Below are 18198 nucleotides of genomic sequence, written 5' to 3'. Positions count from 1 at the left end.
GGATTCCATGGCGTTATCTACTTCAGCGGTTTTGAAGATTATCTTTAAAGAAAAACATGACAATGTTAAGCACAAGAGAGATGTTTAAAAGCTAAGGTTTTATCAAGACTTACAGCGCATGGAATTATCTCTGCGCTAAAGCTGATTTGTATTAGATAACAGTTTCTCGACATGCTGCTGTAGACTTAAGCATTTTCTTAAAAGCATTGGATTTAGTTTTTGTGCCATGTTACCAGTGAAGCTTCTTTTCATTGTAAGAAGTGATCATATGTTTGAAGTGTGCCTCATGGTTACACAGAATAAAGAGTGGAAACAAATACAGCCTGATTTCTTATATGGTGCTTGTTAAACCTTGTTTTGCAAAAAAAGAAACAAAAAAACAGGGAAAAATGGAAATCCATACAATATATTGGAATGTAGAAAGCACAGGCAGTTATCTGACCAAGATTTCTTCATAAGCAAAACAAAACCTGTAAGAAAATGAAGACAAGACGTCAAATCATTTAAAATAAAATAATGATTAAAAAAAACTTTATTTGTGTGGCCCAAAAAGCTGCATTAAATGGATATTTATTACAAAAAACAAGATGGTTGGAAACAGAGGGAAGAATGCCTCGGAGTAGATGTTGTTTTATTGATGGTTTTTGGGCATGTTTGCATTTTCAAGGCCCACTACGATTATTTCTGGATCAGTTTTAAAAGCATTCTCAGTTGTTGTTCAATTACGATTATAGCGTTTTTAGCCAAAATCAAGAAATCTGTGTCATTTTCTGGGACATATTTTCTACCGAGTGGAAGGAGTTCATTAGAAATTCACCTCAAATTTGAGGACAGAACTGTTGGTCTGGAGTAAGCCCGCTCTTTCTTCCCATCATCCGTCTGTTTACATGCGCTCCCGCTGGCTTACAGCCCCTCACAACCCTACATTAATATAAGAGGTGCAAGCAATATCGGAGCTATCCAGTCATACAGTTTTGAGCCAGATGGCATCTTTGACAAGGAAAATCTAGAACTACATGGATCTATTTGTCTGCAAGTGGATGCATCAAAATGGAGCGGAGCAGGGAGCTTGTGGCTTGCCATAGTATCTTCAATGTCATATCAGTTTTTTCCCTTTTTTCGTCTGCTCCTGCTTCACAACAACTAGAATAAATAAATACCCATGAAATGCAATTTTAAGTTTAATTGTATTTAACCATCATGAGAAAAATGCCACAAAAACATGTTTAAAACACAATTTTCATTGGAGAGGATCTTTAAGCCCCTACTCACATAAATCTACCTCTACCCTTCTGTGGAAGGATCTCCTTTAGAGCAGCAACTCAGCCAATGAGCCCCATGCCATCAGCAGCCAGGATAGATTAGGTTTCTGTCATTGGCAATGTGCTGATAACACTGCACTGAGTGGCACTTCCTTACCGCCATTTCACCTCGGCCATCCCACACTTGTCAGACCTCTACAGGTCAGATAGGGTCTGTCAGTTAAATAAGAGATAAAGGGTAAGTCAAGGGGGGTGGTCCTCTCTGTTGGTTTAACACGACAGTCTGAGGGGTTTTGTTACTGATGAGGGTCACAGGGCGAAGAAACAGCTCACAGACAAACGGAGAGGGGAAGTGAGAGTTGACTGGCACATTTGCTGGCGCCTTGCTATCACTCTAGTTAATCTAAAGAGACAAGAGATCTCCTGAGGTAGAGAGATGACCACGGGAACGGAGAGCGGACTGAAAAGAGGGACACAAAAATTGGGATTATTTGATTTCTCTGTGCACATATGCTGTGTTTTTTATTCTGTAAACTTTAAAACTAACCTGAAAGTTCACCTTGAAGTTCACTGCAGCTTCAAAACTTTTTCTTTTTACCTCCTAATTTTGCTCCTTTTAATTTTTCTCCATCGTTTTTTTCTGCTAAAACAATTAGTATTTCATATGAGAGGCACCACCTTTTCACACATATCACTGATGATTAACCTTCAGTGGTAACTTTGACAAAATAGTCTCCAGGATAGATTTAGTCAGTCTGTCAAGAGGCATCAGTTCAAGCAGGATGAGACCCATGTCAAGTCTTACCTCTGTACTCCAGAACAGAGGCACATCTGCCAAACACTGTTATTGAACTGGCACCAAAAGAGCGTAACCTAGCCGCTTCGTAAGTATTACAGGTGCATGGTGAAAATATATTAATGTCATATTTAATCAATCATTCTTACCCCAGGGGAAAATCCTGTTTAAAGTGTAGAAGTATTAGCAATTTTTAGCTTTAGAAACGTCAGGATATCCCGCTCAGAAAATCAGTGTAACAAAGAGCCTCCTCTCTGCCTGTCAAAATATTTTGCCTTTTGTCCTCAGGAATCTGTTCATTTCTGTCAGCAGCGGCCTGCAATGCAAATTGGGAAAGGCGATGCCTCCACCTAAGGGTCCAAACAGAGCACTACAGCGGTGTTCTCTGTTTACTGAGCACATCAGAGGCAGGAGCATCAATAGCAAGTTCTTCGTCACAAGGAGATTTTGAACTTTAATATCAGCAATGTTAAACTAATGTAAATGAAATCACAATTTGTTTGAATATCAATGTTTTTTTTAGAAAGTAATCAATCAAACGTTATTTTTTCTACAACTGCCACATCCAATTGGAGCTTATTTTAAAAGTGGCAAATTTTTTTGAATTATGGTAATTTAAAAAAGGTCTAATGAGCACTTATTATTATTATTATTATTATCTATTTTTTCTAATGCGCAAGTTATAACAAATATCGCAAACAATTTGATATCCGGTCAGACAAAATAACGGCTTTCTTTAATTATATTTTATCCCAGGTTTTTTGGGTAGATGAAAACCATAAAAATATCAAATAAAGACAGAGAAAATATATTTTTAAAATAGTTTTTAACTTTAGATGAAACTGTTTGGTAAGTTTGGAGTAGATACAGAGAAAAATACAACACAAGTATAAAACATACAAACTTCTGACCCCAAGGATACAAAAAGATAGTTGTTAATATTTTTTATACATTCTTATATACAGTGTGGACTACTTTTTCTTTTTCAAATTATATGTGTGCTGACAGAAAATGCAGTAATTTGTAAAATCCATGCAAAAATAAGACAAAAGCATGTAAGGACAAACACAATCAGAACAAAGATGGTCCCAATGTATGCATCAAATGCATCATGGTCTCATTTTCCTCTCCTGTTGTTCTCAATATTATTATCTTTTTTGGGGGGGGATAATTAAACTGAGTTGTGAAGTGCACAAATACAAAATAAAGTAGGTAATGTAAAAGGATGATTATAAGGTGATACCTGGTACATGGTTACAAAAGGTGAGCACAGGAATGCTTGTTAAAGGTGTGAATCAAAAGGAATACTTTTTGCTTGGAAGAAAATGTTTTTTTTTCTTCTTCGAGTAAATAAAAAAAAGTTTAAGATGTTTTTTTCTTCTGCCAACAATTCTGCAGTATCTCAAAAGGAAATAAGTTATTTTGGTCCAGGAAAAAAGGTCTTTGCTACGTTACCTATGAAAATGAGGCAGGGTAATTTCTACATACTAGTGTTTTCCTCCAAAACATCAAAAAAGAGTCACACTTTAGTCTATTCTTTCTACAAAACAAGGAGTCACGTGTGTCTTTATTCTTCCTACAGAACATGGGGAATAAAGTTACAGTGGGAGGATTAAGGTGAAAACATGCGGAAACGAGGGGGAAGAAAGAAAGTGTCCCTGAGTGTAGGTTTGTGTGTACGTGATCCGTCTTTGTCTGCCTATATGGTCTCCACGTAATTAGCCGGGAATAAGCCTTGGCGACCATCTTTGCTCCAGCCCCTCCACCAGGCTTTGTCCACCGTCTCCACGTCCCGGATGATGTCACCGGGTTCAAAGGAGATCTCTGTTTCGTCCTCTGTGGGAACCACGAGACAACACAGTGAAGACCAGGTAATCGCAAGGTAATTATTGCAATTGAAAGGCACTTCATGTGCACCTGCATGGTAATTATCCCCCAAATGGCATCTTACCTGCCTGGTAGTCATAGAGCGCTCGAACGCACATGTGCTGCTCGACTGAATCCTGAAATGGAGAGAAAACAAGGTCAATGAAAAAAAGTATAACACTCTGCTAATTACGGTTCAAGCAAAAACAATTCAATACAAATTCTAAAAAATATGCACTCACATTTTCTTTTAACTTTATAGAACAGTGTTCTCTTTCTTCTAAGAATTTCCCTAAATCCAGAATGTTTAAAAATTGTATTATTTTTAAATGTCATTTTTTGTCTCAGTTATTAATTTGTGGTTTTAAAAAGACATACCTCTGCTGTAATTAATGTAAGGTATTACCTTTATTTTCCACTAATTACCACTGGGTAAATGCCGTTTTTTTTTTTCCGGTTTGTCTGCTTTTCCTGGTTGTTGCTGTCTTTACTACGTGTGTAACTGATCTCTGATGACCCCCTTCATTATCATTGTTTCCATTAGTAACGCACTGAAAGACGCACCTCCTGTCCATTCTCTGAAATGCCCTCATCCTTATCCTCTGTAAACTCCTCTTCCTCATCAGCGTAAGGATGGCAGGACACACTCAGCTCAGACATGCTGTGCTCTGTGTCAGATGGGCTCAAAGATCGCTCTGAGGAAAAGCAGAGGAAAAGGAGTTTATATTCATTCAGGAAGAGGAAAAAAAGACAAATGAAAGCTTCATTTTTGAACAGTTTGATGCCATACCTGTCCCATTCTGTTCCTGTCTGTTTGTCATCCCATTGGTTGGGAGGATTAGAGAGTCACGAATCTTGTCTTGACAAATGGGTTTGGTGTCTGAAATAATAACTTCATAATGACTAAAGATCACATAAAAAAGGATGTAATAAAAAAATTGGCATTCTGTTTTGCAACAGTTTTAATTGAAGTTCTGCTAAACCAAAACAGGAAAGTGAGGATACCTGGAACTGATGACACCTCTGTCTCCACAGGCTCAGCAGGAGGCTGGCTTTCTCCGAACTCCTTTCCATCTTCCTTAGCCTCATCTTCATCATATCCCACTTCTGGAATTTCCTCCAGTAACGCAGTCTCTTTTAATCCATCCACCTCCTCCTCCTCCTCCTCCACCTCTTCCTCTTCCTTGTCCTCTTTCAAATGCTCTTCATTCACCTTCTCCTTATGCTCCTCTTCAGTCTCTTTTGTCTCAATCTGTGCATGTTCTGGCATGGTTTCACGCTGCTCATCAGTCTTATGGTCCTCAGGTTCCTCCACATCCTCTTCCTCATTCTCTTCAACCAGTACAGCTTGTACTGTGTAGGCAATGTCTGGAAGCAGCCCATTGTGAACATCACTTGCAGTGCTGCAGTCTGTTGATTAAAAAATATATATAGTTTCAATCAAACTAACAGTAGCAGTGATTTATTTTAGAAATTTGGATATGAATGCGATACACAATGGAACATTTAACCATGCATTAACCTTTCCTAAAGTTTCCTTTATTTCAGAACCGTAAGTTCCTTTTATTTTTGAAGGTTTTATTCTTTTGCCATTCTAACCTACCTGTGCTCAGATGTGAAGTCTCAGGGAGGGGACTGGCTAGAGTATTTTCAGAGCTTGAGAACTCTGTCTGGTTTAGGATATTTGGGGGTGTGGCTGGGGGAGTCTCTAGGCTTTTTTCTATCAAACTAGGCGACAAAGACCCCAAGAATCTCAGGGAGTCAGAAGGCTCTGTGGGTGATGGCGCTTTGGGTTCATAAATAACCTGGTTGCTGGTTTGTGAAACTCTGGGCAAGGCTGAAACAGGGGGAGTGGGTCGGAGAGGAGACAAGGGAGGTGACATGGGAGCCTTGGGCATTTGCGGGGAGCTTGCTGAGCAGAAATCGGGGCTCCTGGGGGCCGATGTTGCATGAAATAGCGGGGAGGGAGGAGCCCGTGAGAAGGGGGACACCAGGGGAGAGCTGCGTGGAGAGGATGGGGCGCTTTCTTCTGCTTTCGAGAAGATGAAGGCTGTATCTGTCAGGCTGCGCTGATATCTTCTGAATGGTTTGCCTGGAGAGAAACAAAACAGTTTCCTGTCAGTTCAAAGACAAGCACACAGTGAGCATAGAAAATCTTGAAAATGCATCCACTGCAATCCACTTTGGCTTTCAAGTGAATACAAAGTCACTTCACTGTTTATTGAAGATCATACCGGTACGGGAAGAGCCAGGGCTGGTGGGACTCTGCGATGATGACGATGACAGCTGCCTGAAGAACTCCCTGGGGTTCATGGAGCGCTGGGACACCAACACTGCTGCCTCCTACATGTCAATAAATGCACAATTAGAAAAAATAAAATAAAAAATTGACCGATTCTATTTAAACAAAAAGATGTCATTCCCGTCAAGGTTTTTTTTTTTATTCAGCACAAAGTAAAACCTACGGCTGCCTTCTCTATGGATTCGCTCCTGCGCAGACGAGCCCTCATGTCCTCCTGGTGCTCCCTCTGAAGCTGATCCTGTCAGTGCAAAAAACATTTGAACTTCCAACAAACATTGAAAAAGACAACAAGCCTACTCTTTAGCTTGAAAGTTAAGAGCTAATTGCAAACCCTTTATGGAAGGGTTGTCCAAACTGTTTTGCAAAGAGCGCCAACCATTTGCCCTGCATTTTTAAACCCTTATGTTGAATGCAAATGAACTATTCCATAAAATTATTTTTGCAATGGGACACTTTTTATCTCTTCAACTCTATCTCCTGAACAGAAATATATTTTAATAAAATCTTTACCAAATTAAAGTAGAATTTTGTATTTGAATGTCTGTCAGAAAAAAAGATGTTTGGCAACATTAAATCAGAATAACATTAAATGTTATATTATTCATTATTAAATGCTCACTGTAAACTTTTAAACTGAAATCATGTCAACAGGAAAATAACACAAATAGTTTTCCTATTCAGAAGTACAAAACACTGGGGTTTTGATCACAGACACAAATTTGTTTATTTTGTTTACAGTTGACATTTTAGAAATAACCTAGAAAGTGGAGTATTGCCACAGGTTTACAATGGCGTATACTGGAATTTAGCCAATCACAACCAAGAAATAGTACACACAGTATTATTAAGTACTGGGGGCCTATTGATGTTCAGACAGAAAGCTGCAGGCCAACAGAAATTTGAATGTGGGCTGCATTTGGCCCACGGGCCGGACTTTGGACATGCCTCATTTAGTGTCTGTCTCCAAGTTAGAAAACTATTTTTCAGATTTTGTCTCTTTTCTTGAGGATGTTTCCAACAGAAGATGTGTTTTTTTGATGCAGTGGACAGTTATTCTCGCATTAAAAGTCCATCAAAAATGCAAAGAAATCATGCACTCACCCATTTCAACTTTTCCTTTCTTTGCATTTCTTCGTCTTGCTCTGCTTGTTTTCTTCTGCAAGACAGACAAGCAAATGAAAGCATTTAACAAATCACAGTAAACAGTGGGAAACATGAGCTGAGCTTATGCTTTCTAAGTAAGATTTGGTTCCAACCTTTGCTCCTCGATCATTTGTAGTTTCTCATTCATTTTGCGGTCTCTTTCCTCTTCTTCTCTTCGCTCCTTCAGAATTCTTTCTCTTTCAATGCGACGTCTCTCCTCTGCTGCTTTTCTCCTTTCTTCTTCTTTCCTCTTCTCTTCTTCCCGCTTCAATGCATCAATAGTCAATCATTTAGTCCATGAGTTTCAACATTAACACCTGCCTCCCATTTATTGTTTCTATTTTTGTTAAGAAATAAAAGAGTATTTTTGCATACCTCTGCATGTGCCCAAAAGGAATCTCTGTTTATGTGTCTCATCTCCATTGCTGCATTAGTTTTCCTGTAGTTGGTACCCTTTATGACAAAACGGGAAATAAAATACAAATGTAAAAGCACTTTTGTTATAGTATGATATTTTCTTTTTAGTCTTGATTTAAAACAGTAAACATGCCCAACTGACTTGTCCTTGACAATGGGGCACTGCTAAAAAGTTAAGTCTGTGCTGCCATCTGATGGACACAAGAAGTACTGCAGCGCACTCACCACTATGTCCTCCTTTTCAGTGGATCTCGAGCTCCGTCTCGCCCACTGCGATGGAGTCTGAGCTTGAGCCTTGCTGAGCTCAGCTTGTACCTTCTCTTCTGTCACATCGTCAGCCTTCTCAGCACTAATGAAAGCGTGCGCTTCCTAAAGCATGGAGGACAGGGAAAGAGGAAAAGTTCGGGAGGTGGAGGGGGAGAAAGATAGATATTCAATTGAACTTTGCCATGCAGTTCGGCAGACACACACACTAAGACACACAAAGATAGTTATACTCATATCCCCTCTGGTGCTTTTTTGGGGCTTGGAGTTATGAAAAGTTGGAGCCAAAAGGTTTTAGTTGTAAGAACTGAGAGAGAACAAAAACAGCAAAGACCTCAGTGTGGGAACACAAATGGTTTGGGTTGGAAAATTAATAACTAAAAAACTGAAGCGGGAAATGATAACTAGTAGCAAATCTTTTTATGTGTTTAGTGGGAAGAAAGACCTAATTTAGCCTAATTTTAAGATGTAGTAACTAAAATGCAAGAAATAGTTGTGTTGTTGTCTCACAAAAATGCTTGTACACTGTAGAGGCCTAAAAGGAAAACATTCTGTGCTGCATATTTTTACTTATTACCACACACACGATGCTCCCATGCTTTTAGGACTTTAAACATGTTCTTATGGTTTTAGGATCTTAAAACTACTTTGGAAAAAAAGGAAAGTCTAAAACACAAATGCTCCACTGTTGGAGGTGTTAAACATGAATTGAACTGTGGGTACTTGTGCGCGGCCAAGACCTCTGAATAATTTCCCCTTCGAGGATTAATAAAGGCTTCTTGACGAAGGGCCAGGTCTGCCAGCCTCCAGCAGGAAACCACAGCTTTGTGAGACTGACAACACTGACACTGACACTGAACAGAGCATTTGGTGTGCCTTACAATTCATGTCAGTGCCGTGCACAATCCATATCAATCTGGTTGTCAATGGCAGCTGCACACAGTTGGCCAAGGATCAGACAAGTAGTACTGCTATAGTGACACTTGGAAAACCACAATCTGCAGCTAAGACTCACAGTAGCATGGTGTTGTTTTCAGTTCTGAGAAGTAGATCTTTTTTTCCACTAGCCCTGTGTTTTAGGCACTGTAAATAATTTAGTGCGGGGCATATGGGAACTGTCAGGGTTAGTCCTGGTATCTTAGTCAGTAGATATATTCCCACAGCACTGCTTAGCTGCACATGTATGTGACTGATAAACAGCTGATAACAGGAAAAAAAACAGTCCATATATTCCTCAGTGACAGATTTTCACACATTGCTTTCCTAGCTCTAAAGGATCTGCTCATGCAGCAATAATAAAACATCATAACACAAATTGTATGTAAAATATTATTTATAGATGATATATTTATGATTTGCCCTAATCATAACCCTAACTCAAAAAAATTCAAACCCTATTTGACTGTTTGACTTAATTTGTGACAGAATTTACTCACAGAAAAGCTGCAGGATTTTACTTTAATCTTTACTTTAAAAAAAGAATTGCACAGCTAAAGATTCCCTAAGCTTTCAGCACGGGGGGGGGGGGGTCATAATGCAGCTCCAACAGTAAACTGCTAAATCCTGAACAATGTGTCACACAGCAGGTGGATTCATGGGAGAGGCACAAAATGGGATAAAGTTAGGATGATGCATGGGAAATAATCCTGCTTGGGCTTGTGGTACTGATGACCTGTGCCAGTGTGGCATGAGAATAAAACCTGTCTAAGAAGAAAAAAAAAAGGCTGGGGCAATGTGACAGGACTTTAGCTATAATTGGGCTCAACTCCTCTCAAACTGTCCTTCTAGTATGGAGTCAAACAGTCTCTGCAGTCTCTGTCCTACTAAGGCTGTGGGGAGAACTCAAGTTTCTCCACTCAAACTTTGGCCCAAATGGCAGGTGATTACAAATGATACATTTTATTATTGGTGTGTAGAGTTAAAAAAAAAAGAAAAAAGAAAGTGGTCTTTGTGTATCCGCTTCCCCTCATTTTATAACAAAGAGAAATGTCTGAATGTTCAAGACACACTGGCACTGCAACACGATTGTTACTATCGGAGCTATAGCGAAAGCTCATTACCCTAAATACAAAAGAAAAAGAGATCCAAGTATTGACAGATCACTGAGATAAAAGTATCTTTCCTAAAGTGTGTGCCACATCAAGAAGACAGACGGCTGAGCGAGACTGCTTGGGGGTTTAATGCCTTGACCTGAACATGTTGCTTCATATCTTCTTCACAACTCAGGGATTGTTCTGTTTTAGTAATCCAAATCTCCTGCTCCACTATAAAAAAAAAACAACATTACGTTCTCAGACGCTTATCTTTGACAAACATAAAGCTTTTCTATGGCTCCACTCATTTCACTGGGCTTGCAGGTCAATCAAAAACCCTTTGCCTCCTGCTTCTTCATGTATTTTCATAACTCCAAGCACTTCAGTACAGTTAATACCACACTCCACCAGGCACCTAAAGCTCTCGTTGACAACCCCTCCCACCCCACCCACCCTACACCAGCTGAGACATGCAGCTTAGTGAGCCCAAAAAAAGGAGAGTAAAAGAAAAGACAGCAATAAAGTCTGAAAGGATCAAAAGACCTGAAAGCCACAAACAAATAAGGTGCTAACAGAAAAGGTTTCTCCATGCAAACCTTTCATTTCACCAAATCTGTTACCAACTGTGTGCTGCCTCATGAAGGTTATCTTTTTTTCCCATTTCACTGCAAGGTCATGTAGGAAATTGGCTGGGAAAAAGATCTCTTCAAGGTTAGGGAATCTGTTTATTTGCTCTGTAAAAATGGACAACAAGATGGAAGGAATGTTCCTTGCAAAGTTGTGAATGTTCGTTATTTTTTGCACAACTCCATACACTTTGAATGCATCTAAGAGCCTAAAGAACCAAACTTTCAATGCATTTGGAAGATGTTTGGTAAGTGTGCAATCAAAAGAACAAAAAAAACTTTAGAACCCTGAAAACTCTTCAAATCTAAAGTTTCAACTATTTTAAATGAGTCCACAAAGTCCAACTATTCTACCAATTACCATTTAGAGAGTATGTAGTTATCAAGGCAAAATGGTTCTTAATTATAACTCAAAGAAGCAAGTAGCAGTTGTACCAGTGGTTACTTTAATTTACTGCTTACAAGTGTAGGTATGGCACAGGCCCAGCTGTTAATGTGTGTCTGTGTGTTTGCTAGGGTTAAAGGTCGCATTTCTGTCAAAGTTCAAAGCAAGAAAGATATTGTTCTTGCATTGATTGGTCCAGGTAAAATATTCAAATGAATTCTTGACAGTGTGTGTCTACATGCACAGTGTACAGGCATCTGAGAAACCCGCAATACAGTTAAGAAAATAAAACAACAACAACAAAAAAGAGGCATTCCATGAATGCCACTGCCGTTGCAGGGGTGATGCCTTTATATGGTCTGGGTAGTTAAAACTTGCTCCTGCTTGGACCAAAACATTAAACACGAGTCAGGAATGTAACTTAAAGGTTCCGTTACAAAAAAAAGTTTAGTTTGAGCTCCAAATATAACGGCATTCCCGTGGTAACTGCTAGCAGATCAAGACCAAAAGGCAAATACAGCAGGAAGAAGCCTGAGAGCAGGAAGTTTTTCTGCAGGAAGTTCTAACAATACTAAGTAAACTTTGAGTGTAAATATAGTTTGCAGCTTAAGTTGTAAAATGTGGAGGGGAAAGCAAATAAGATGCATCTTTTTTTTTTTAGTAATTTAGAATCAGAACTAATGTTTACACTGTTTATTCCTTTGTATCTGAGTCTAGAAATAGCAAAAAAAATGGCTTAGCAGAAAAGCCAAAGCGGAGAGAAGAAGGTGTGCATCACTCTTTGTTGAATGCAAAAGCTGGTCACGGTTAAATGAACCACAATTCCAGCACCTTAAAGAAGTTTTTGATGGCTGGAATGTGGCTGGCACATTCTGTTCTCCAGTAGTCATCCACCTTTTGGCCCATCTGTGGACAAGCACAGGATGTAAATAGGATGTAAATTCACATGAAAAGTTCTCATGAAGCTAAAAGAAAAAAAGAGGAAAAACTATTTCAGGGGAGGACAGGTTGAAAATGATGCTCTTTTGATGACTTGTACCAAGTTTTTTTTTAACTTTTAAACTATTTTAAAGCGCTTTTTTATCAAATAAAAAAAGGGAATAGAGAAGAAGAATAGAAATTGAGGTGTGGTGACAGAATCCATTTTCTTAAAAACTGAGCTGTTTAATGTATGCCATGTTAGAATTCAGCTGGATTTTAGGTTTAGGAGTCATGAAAATGAGAGCATTCACAGGTCAAAAGTAATCAAAGATGTACTTTCATCATGGGCCTTGATAAGATCAGTTTTTGTTCTTCTTTTAGCTGATAAATGCTCATTATTTCCAGTTAGTGATTGTTCAACATGATATAACAGCGTATGAGATCTCTCCTTTCCACATCCCACTGCGCCTTTAGAAATCTGACATGATCTGACATGATCCAAAACTGTTCATCTTGCAGCAACGCTGGCGGCCTATCAATAGTGATACTCAGAGATAGCATAAGGCTGTGGGGCAAAATGCCACCTGTTGATCCCAATCATCCATAAAAACAGCAACAACAAAAAAGTTTGCTTTATTTTATTTGATTGACTTTTATCAGATCTCTGACAAAAATCACAAAATGATCAACTAGTTATAAAAAGTGCTGCCCTGCAACCCTTTTTTTTTTTTTTGCACAAGCGCTGTGATTTACTATTGATTTGAATTTGATTTGGTTTGAAATGGTTTATTTCAAGCAATTAAGTAGATAATACACAACAGCAATATAAACATCAGTTATACATGCATACAGTAATTAATCAAACTTAGGATAATTAGTTATATTAATAAATATTGCTTGAAAGGGAGTGGGAGGAAGCGAACTTATATAATCCCACCCCGTTATACTGTAACCATTTTATTACATAATTTATCAATATCCGGTTCCCAGTTTTTATCAGACAGAATTAAAGTCTTCGTATTCCTGGGGTTTCTTCGGGGGCATGGTCAGCTCTCTTTTTTGAAAATCAACCTTTTAAGTAATTTGAAGATAGTTGTATTCGCAGAGAGGCACGCCACGCGTCCTGCCGTGTAACCCGGAACCGGAAATCCCCCATGCTAATGATCCTAAAATGTTCATTACTAATATGAAACTAGATCACTGACATTAAAAACTTGAAATATGACTTGCTCATGTATACATAGACTTCTAAGCAGTTTTGCTGGCATGTGTGTTTAGATATGCCACTCACCCAGCAGATCATAGCTATCTGAGCTGCTCCAGACTCTGTCTGTCCTATGTTAACCAGTCCATATTGAGGCTTTGAGATGTGAAACTTTTCTGCCAATTCAGTCACACCACCCACTGTTGAAAACAAGACATGGAAGAGATAAAATGGCGGGGGGAAAAAACAACATTTCCAAACAAAAATGATAGGATACAGAATGCTATTTGATCTTTAAATACATCTAATTCATTCAAATGAATTATGAATCTCACAAGGTTTTTTTCCTTGAATTTTTCTTTTAAATTTATTTTTTAAAGTGCAGAAAATAGACGTCTTTATTTAATATGTCCACTCTACCTCCTGAGTCTGCCAGCTTGAGCTTGTTGGTGGCCCCCTCGTACGCAAACAATGCCCTGCAAAAACACAAACGGGTTACTTAAATAGAACAAACAGAGCCTTCATGACTTTAATGGTCATAAAAGATTGGAAAAATAACAATAAAAATCATTTTAAGGATGCAATGACACTATCCTAACTCGTATTTGCCTTGTTATCATGCACAGAACACACAGTGATGCACAAAAATAGATGCATCTATTCTTTTTTGTGTAATGTTTTTTTAAACACACTTTTCTGTAGTTACAGTAACATCACAATGGTTTTTTTTTAAACCGCGAAGCCGATTTGTTGTTTATTCCTGCCTTTTTCCCATCCTGCTGCAAACTTCTTTGCAACTCCAAAATTAAACAGGAAGGAGAGAAGCAAAACAATGACCACCCTCGAGTTTCTGCATATGTGGATCTCTCTTCAACGTGAAATCTAATGTAACCATACTGTTCACAGCTATTAGGCTTTTGGCATTTTGCAGGTGAAAACCTGTCCCACCACACCCTTCAGACGACTGTCTTTGTGGCAATTTAACTACTTGTGATGTTTTTGTGAGACTGTTGAGTTAAAAGCACTTTTCCCTACTTATTTTTTATAAAAAAAACAACACATTGAAAGAAAAGGACAGGCAAGAAAGATCACAGACAGTGCTTAGCAAAATCCCTGATTCATCCCTAAGACAACACATTTTACGCCGTCATTTTACAAAGCTTAGTTTAAGTGCAAGAAGGGACTTTAGAGGGTTGTCTATAGAGAAATAAAACATACAACCTTCATTTGGTTGTGTGCACATGTCTGTGTACAAGTATGTGCATGTGTCCATGTATGCATAGGTGTAAATCTGTCTCTGTGGGACTGTGTCAATAACATCTGGAGCTGGGTAGCAAGAGGCCATGAACAGCTATTACAATGGGCCAAAGGTGAACAATCCTCTGGTCTCTGTATGGGTGTAGGTGAGCACGAAAGGACAGCATTTTACGCTAAAATGCTTTAATTTAAAGTTGTTTTACAGTGGTGTGGTCAACAGAGCACACACCGAACAGCAAATAAATGCGATTCAGCAAAAAAAGCTGTTTTGCAGGCCTGCCGCCTCAGTGTATGTTACTGAATCGCTCTGTTATGTTTCTCTTCTAATACAACAAATGTGCTTTTGTTTGATTCCTCCCTGGCAAAAGCCCACAAAAAGTCAGTCAGTACGTGAGTGGCAACAATAACCAGATTGTGAAGCACATTCTGCAAACTGGATGCTGGACTAACAGGGATTTTATTTCATTTTTGACTAAGAAACCAACTATTCCGAAAACAAATTAATCGTTTAGGGGTAATCTAATCAGATGAAACAACAAATATGTTTAATATCCAACCATTATGCATTTTACTGTCTCATACTAGACATTGCAAAGGTCACATGACAATATTGGATTGTTTTGGTCACACACCAGTCACTTCTCCTTCTAAAGTGGATTTTCTTTTAAAGGCAAAAAGTATGGATATGACCTTTTTGGACTCAAAAAAGCCCAATATATGACCAATGTTTGACTATTCATACCAAAAATATTCATGCAACAGAGCTATTGCTTCCAGACTGACAGTCACTGGCTTTACAAAAAATGCAATAACTTTGTCATTCTAAATAATTTTAAAAATGTATACACTATAAATAAACAGCAGACATTTTCTTTAAAAAAAAAGCAGGAAAAAAATATTTTTTAAAATATTTAAAAAAAAAAATAATATTTTGAGTTTATAACAATCAAAATGTGTGTACAAATAATACAATTTGTAACAAGACTGAATGAATGAATGAATGAATGGCAAGGCTGGTGAAGAAAAAAGAAAATACTAAGCTCAAAAGAACAGACTGGGAAAAAACTCACTTTTGGTCTTGTTTTGGTTTTGTTTCTAAAACTTGAGAAATGATTATGAGTTACAGGTCCAAAATAATCAACATTCAGAACAGAAGCACTCTGCTATAATTGTTGAGTTTGGGTCTAGAGCCTAGAGCATTTTAAAGGTCACCATTCCCAAGAAAAAAGGTCACTTTGCTGCTGAGTAGTAATTGCATGCAAACTCTCCACGAATGGGGAACAGGCTGGCACTTGACAGAAGTGCTGTAGGACACCACCGACCAAAGTTTAGACATTTTTCTTACCTCAGTATTGAATTCAAAAACTGCCAAGAATTACATCATTTGTTATTGGATCAACAGTCTATTCATCAACACATATTTATTAAGTCATTTGTAAATTAAATGTTTTACAAAGGTGCATGTATAGTTACAAATGTACGTCTAATTCTGTTGTCAGCCAGTACAGGATAAAAAAAAACATGAGACAGACAGTAAAAACAATAAATATCCTTTATCCCTGAATGTTCCTTCTTAATTTAGGAAATGCCAAGATCTCAGTCAGGAAATGTTTCATATAACATATTTGGAGTTATATATATATTTTTTGATTTGATTTCATTCTTCCTGTTATAAAATAACTCAAACAGTAGGATGACACAGCATTTTTTTGAAGGGGAAAAGCATCTCCAATAATTTGACCTATTTGAAGTGATGTATTATTGGGAAAAGTGATCAGGAAACATAGTGCAGTAAGTTCTGATACATCAGGACTATGCAAGAGTAAATCAAGTACCGGTATCTCTTCTGAGTTAAAATTAATCAAAGTTTAGTGGCATAGTTTATAACTGTAGCAAGAAATCCTATGGTCCACCACCCTAGCTATCTTTGCCTCATTTGGAACTGGTGTCTCGGATCAGGTGTGTTCAGTGAACCCGAAAGTGGATTCACCTGATCCGGCTAATCAGCAACGAGTAGGGCGGGAATAACTGGGAAACAAAGGCTGGAGAATTCAAGAACCCTGGCCGGTAACACTTTCTTTTACAGTACAGTACTTACAGTGTACTTAAGTGGTATTTACATGGTACTTATTGTGTAACTACTAGGTACATTCAGGGTATTTACATGGTCCTTTTTATGGAATTTACTGGGTACTTAAAGGGTGTTAACATGGTACTTTTTATGGGACTTACTGGGTACTTTTTTGTGTCTACTCGGTACTTACATGGTACTTACTGTGTATTTATGTGGTACTATTTGCTTCATACTTATGTGGTACATACTGGGTATTTATAATATACTTACTGGGTATTTACATGTTGTGCAAAGGTGTCTTTTATAATTTATCAATTATCCTTATTTATAAACATGATAGATTATTCACAACTTCAGTTTTTTGATGAGTTACAAAGGATATTTTAGTAACATTAAAAGTCAAGAAAAAAGTCAAAAATGCCATAAAAAAATCTTATCTGCTTAGACAAAGAATTACAAAAGTAATGTTTTAATAGGCAATTGCTGTGTGTATTTCTTTTCTATAAATATTATTTGCACCTACAATTTTCATTAGCATAAAATACATGCCACTGTAAAAAGAAAAGGAATAAAAGAAATAAAGAGGCAATTTCAACACAGTTACTCACAAATATATGTTTTGAACTTACAAACAGTGAGTTACCTTCACTGTTGGGTGGTATTGTTGTCTCTGTCATACTTGAAAAAAATAAAAATGAAATAAAATTAATATTAAAAGGAGAAAGAAAAGACAATGGGGAAAAGGCAGTTAAAGTGTTGATTCATGTAAATTATATGTCCACTTGATGGATTTAGCTTACTTTAGCGTACTTCACCATAGCTGCTCTAAAGCGGTAAAAAGACGGAAGCACGTCATCATTATTTTTTAAATAAACGCCTTTCTTTGATTTTCCCAGATAGACATGCGCTCAAACGAGGCCTGAACAACAGACTGTATTATATAGGCCACGTGCTCTCCTGGTAAGTAACAACAATGTTTGTAGATTTTCGTTACAAACTTTGAAAAGTTATACATTTCGAAATAACTGAAATTATTGCAGTTTAAAGTAGCAGACATGCTTTAACGTCACTTTTTAAACACAGAGAGCGGCTTGAAATCAGGAGGTTAGCTTTTTTATAACGTTTGATCAGTTTAAATATTTATATATTATTTATCCAATATTTTAAAAAAATGTCAATTAACATGCAGAGTTTAATAAAAAGCTTAGTGACCGGTCATGCCAGAATCATTGATCAAAGGTTGTGAAAACAGTAATCATTGAGGTAAAGGATGCAAGTCACTGTGCATGTATATTTTTGACAGACTCTTTGGAAAAATTATAGATATATCCAGGGCTCTATATTTAAAACACTGGTTTACCTGCCAAATGAAGAGAAATTCAAATTGTTGCCCGATTAATGCACTCGTTAACCTTGCTACATTCAAGTGCACTGAGAATTTGCAGATTTGTTCATCCCGACCCACTAGTAAAGTAAATATTTAGCCTTGTTGTTTTACATCAGGGGTGCTCATTACGTCGATCGCGATCGACCGGTCGATCGTCAAGGACATGAGGGTAGATCGCGGGACAGAGAAGATAAAAAATAAATAAATAAAAAGTACTTCTTAAAAATCCACCAGCCAATCAAAATCCTCACCGACAAGTAC

At 37.8% G+C, this 18198-nt stretch overlaps 1 protein-coding gene across 1 annotated transcript in view; it reads right to left on the bottom strand.

The window, feature by feature from the left end:
- Positions 1-2867: 2867 nt before the first annotated feature.
- Positions 2868-18198, bottom strand: part of si:dkey-40c11.2 (uncharacterized) — a 33293-nt gene continuing 17962 nt past the window's right edge. Inside the window, exons 2-16 of the mRNA XM_004072639.5 lie at positions 13640-13695; positions 13307-13419; positions 11926-12000; positions 8012-8155; positions 7745-7822; positions 7483-7634; positions 7328-7382; positions 6390-6464; positions 6159-6267; positions 5528-6016; positions 4930-5334; positions 4715-4804; positions 4489-4619; positions 4010-4061; positions 2868-3894 (exon numbers count right to left, since the gene is read on the bottom strand). Of these exons, the coding sequence (XP_004072687.1) occupies positions 3758-3894; positions 4010-4061; positions 4489-4619; positions 4715-4804; positions 4930-5334; positions 5528-6016; positions 6159-6267; positions 6390-6464; positions 7328-7382; positions 7483-7634; positions 7745-7822; positions 8012-8155; positions 11926-12000; positions 13307-13419; positions 13640-13695 (2161 nt within the window). The 3' untranslated portion in view covers positions 2868-3757. The remainder of the gene's footprint in view (positions 3895-4009; positions 4062-4488; positions 4620-4714; positions 4805-4929; positions 5335-5527; positions 6017-6158; positions 6268-6389; positions 6465-7327; positions 7383-7482; positions 7635-7744; positions 7823-8011; positions 8156-11925; positions 12001-13306; positions 13420-13639; positions 13696-18198) is intronic.

The sequence above is a fragment of the Oryzias latipes genome, chromosome 9 (assembly GCF_053564925.1).
Source record: "Oryzias latipes strain Hd-rR chromosome 9, Olatipes_Hd-rR_3.1".
Classification (NCBI taxonomy): Eukaryota; Metazoa; Chordata; class Actinopteri; order Beloniformes; family Adrianichthyidae; genus Oryzias; species Oryzias latipes.
The sequence above is the reverse complement of the archived record's forward strand: the minus strand, read 5'-3'. Positions and strand labels throughout refer to the sequence as shown.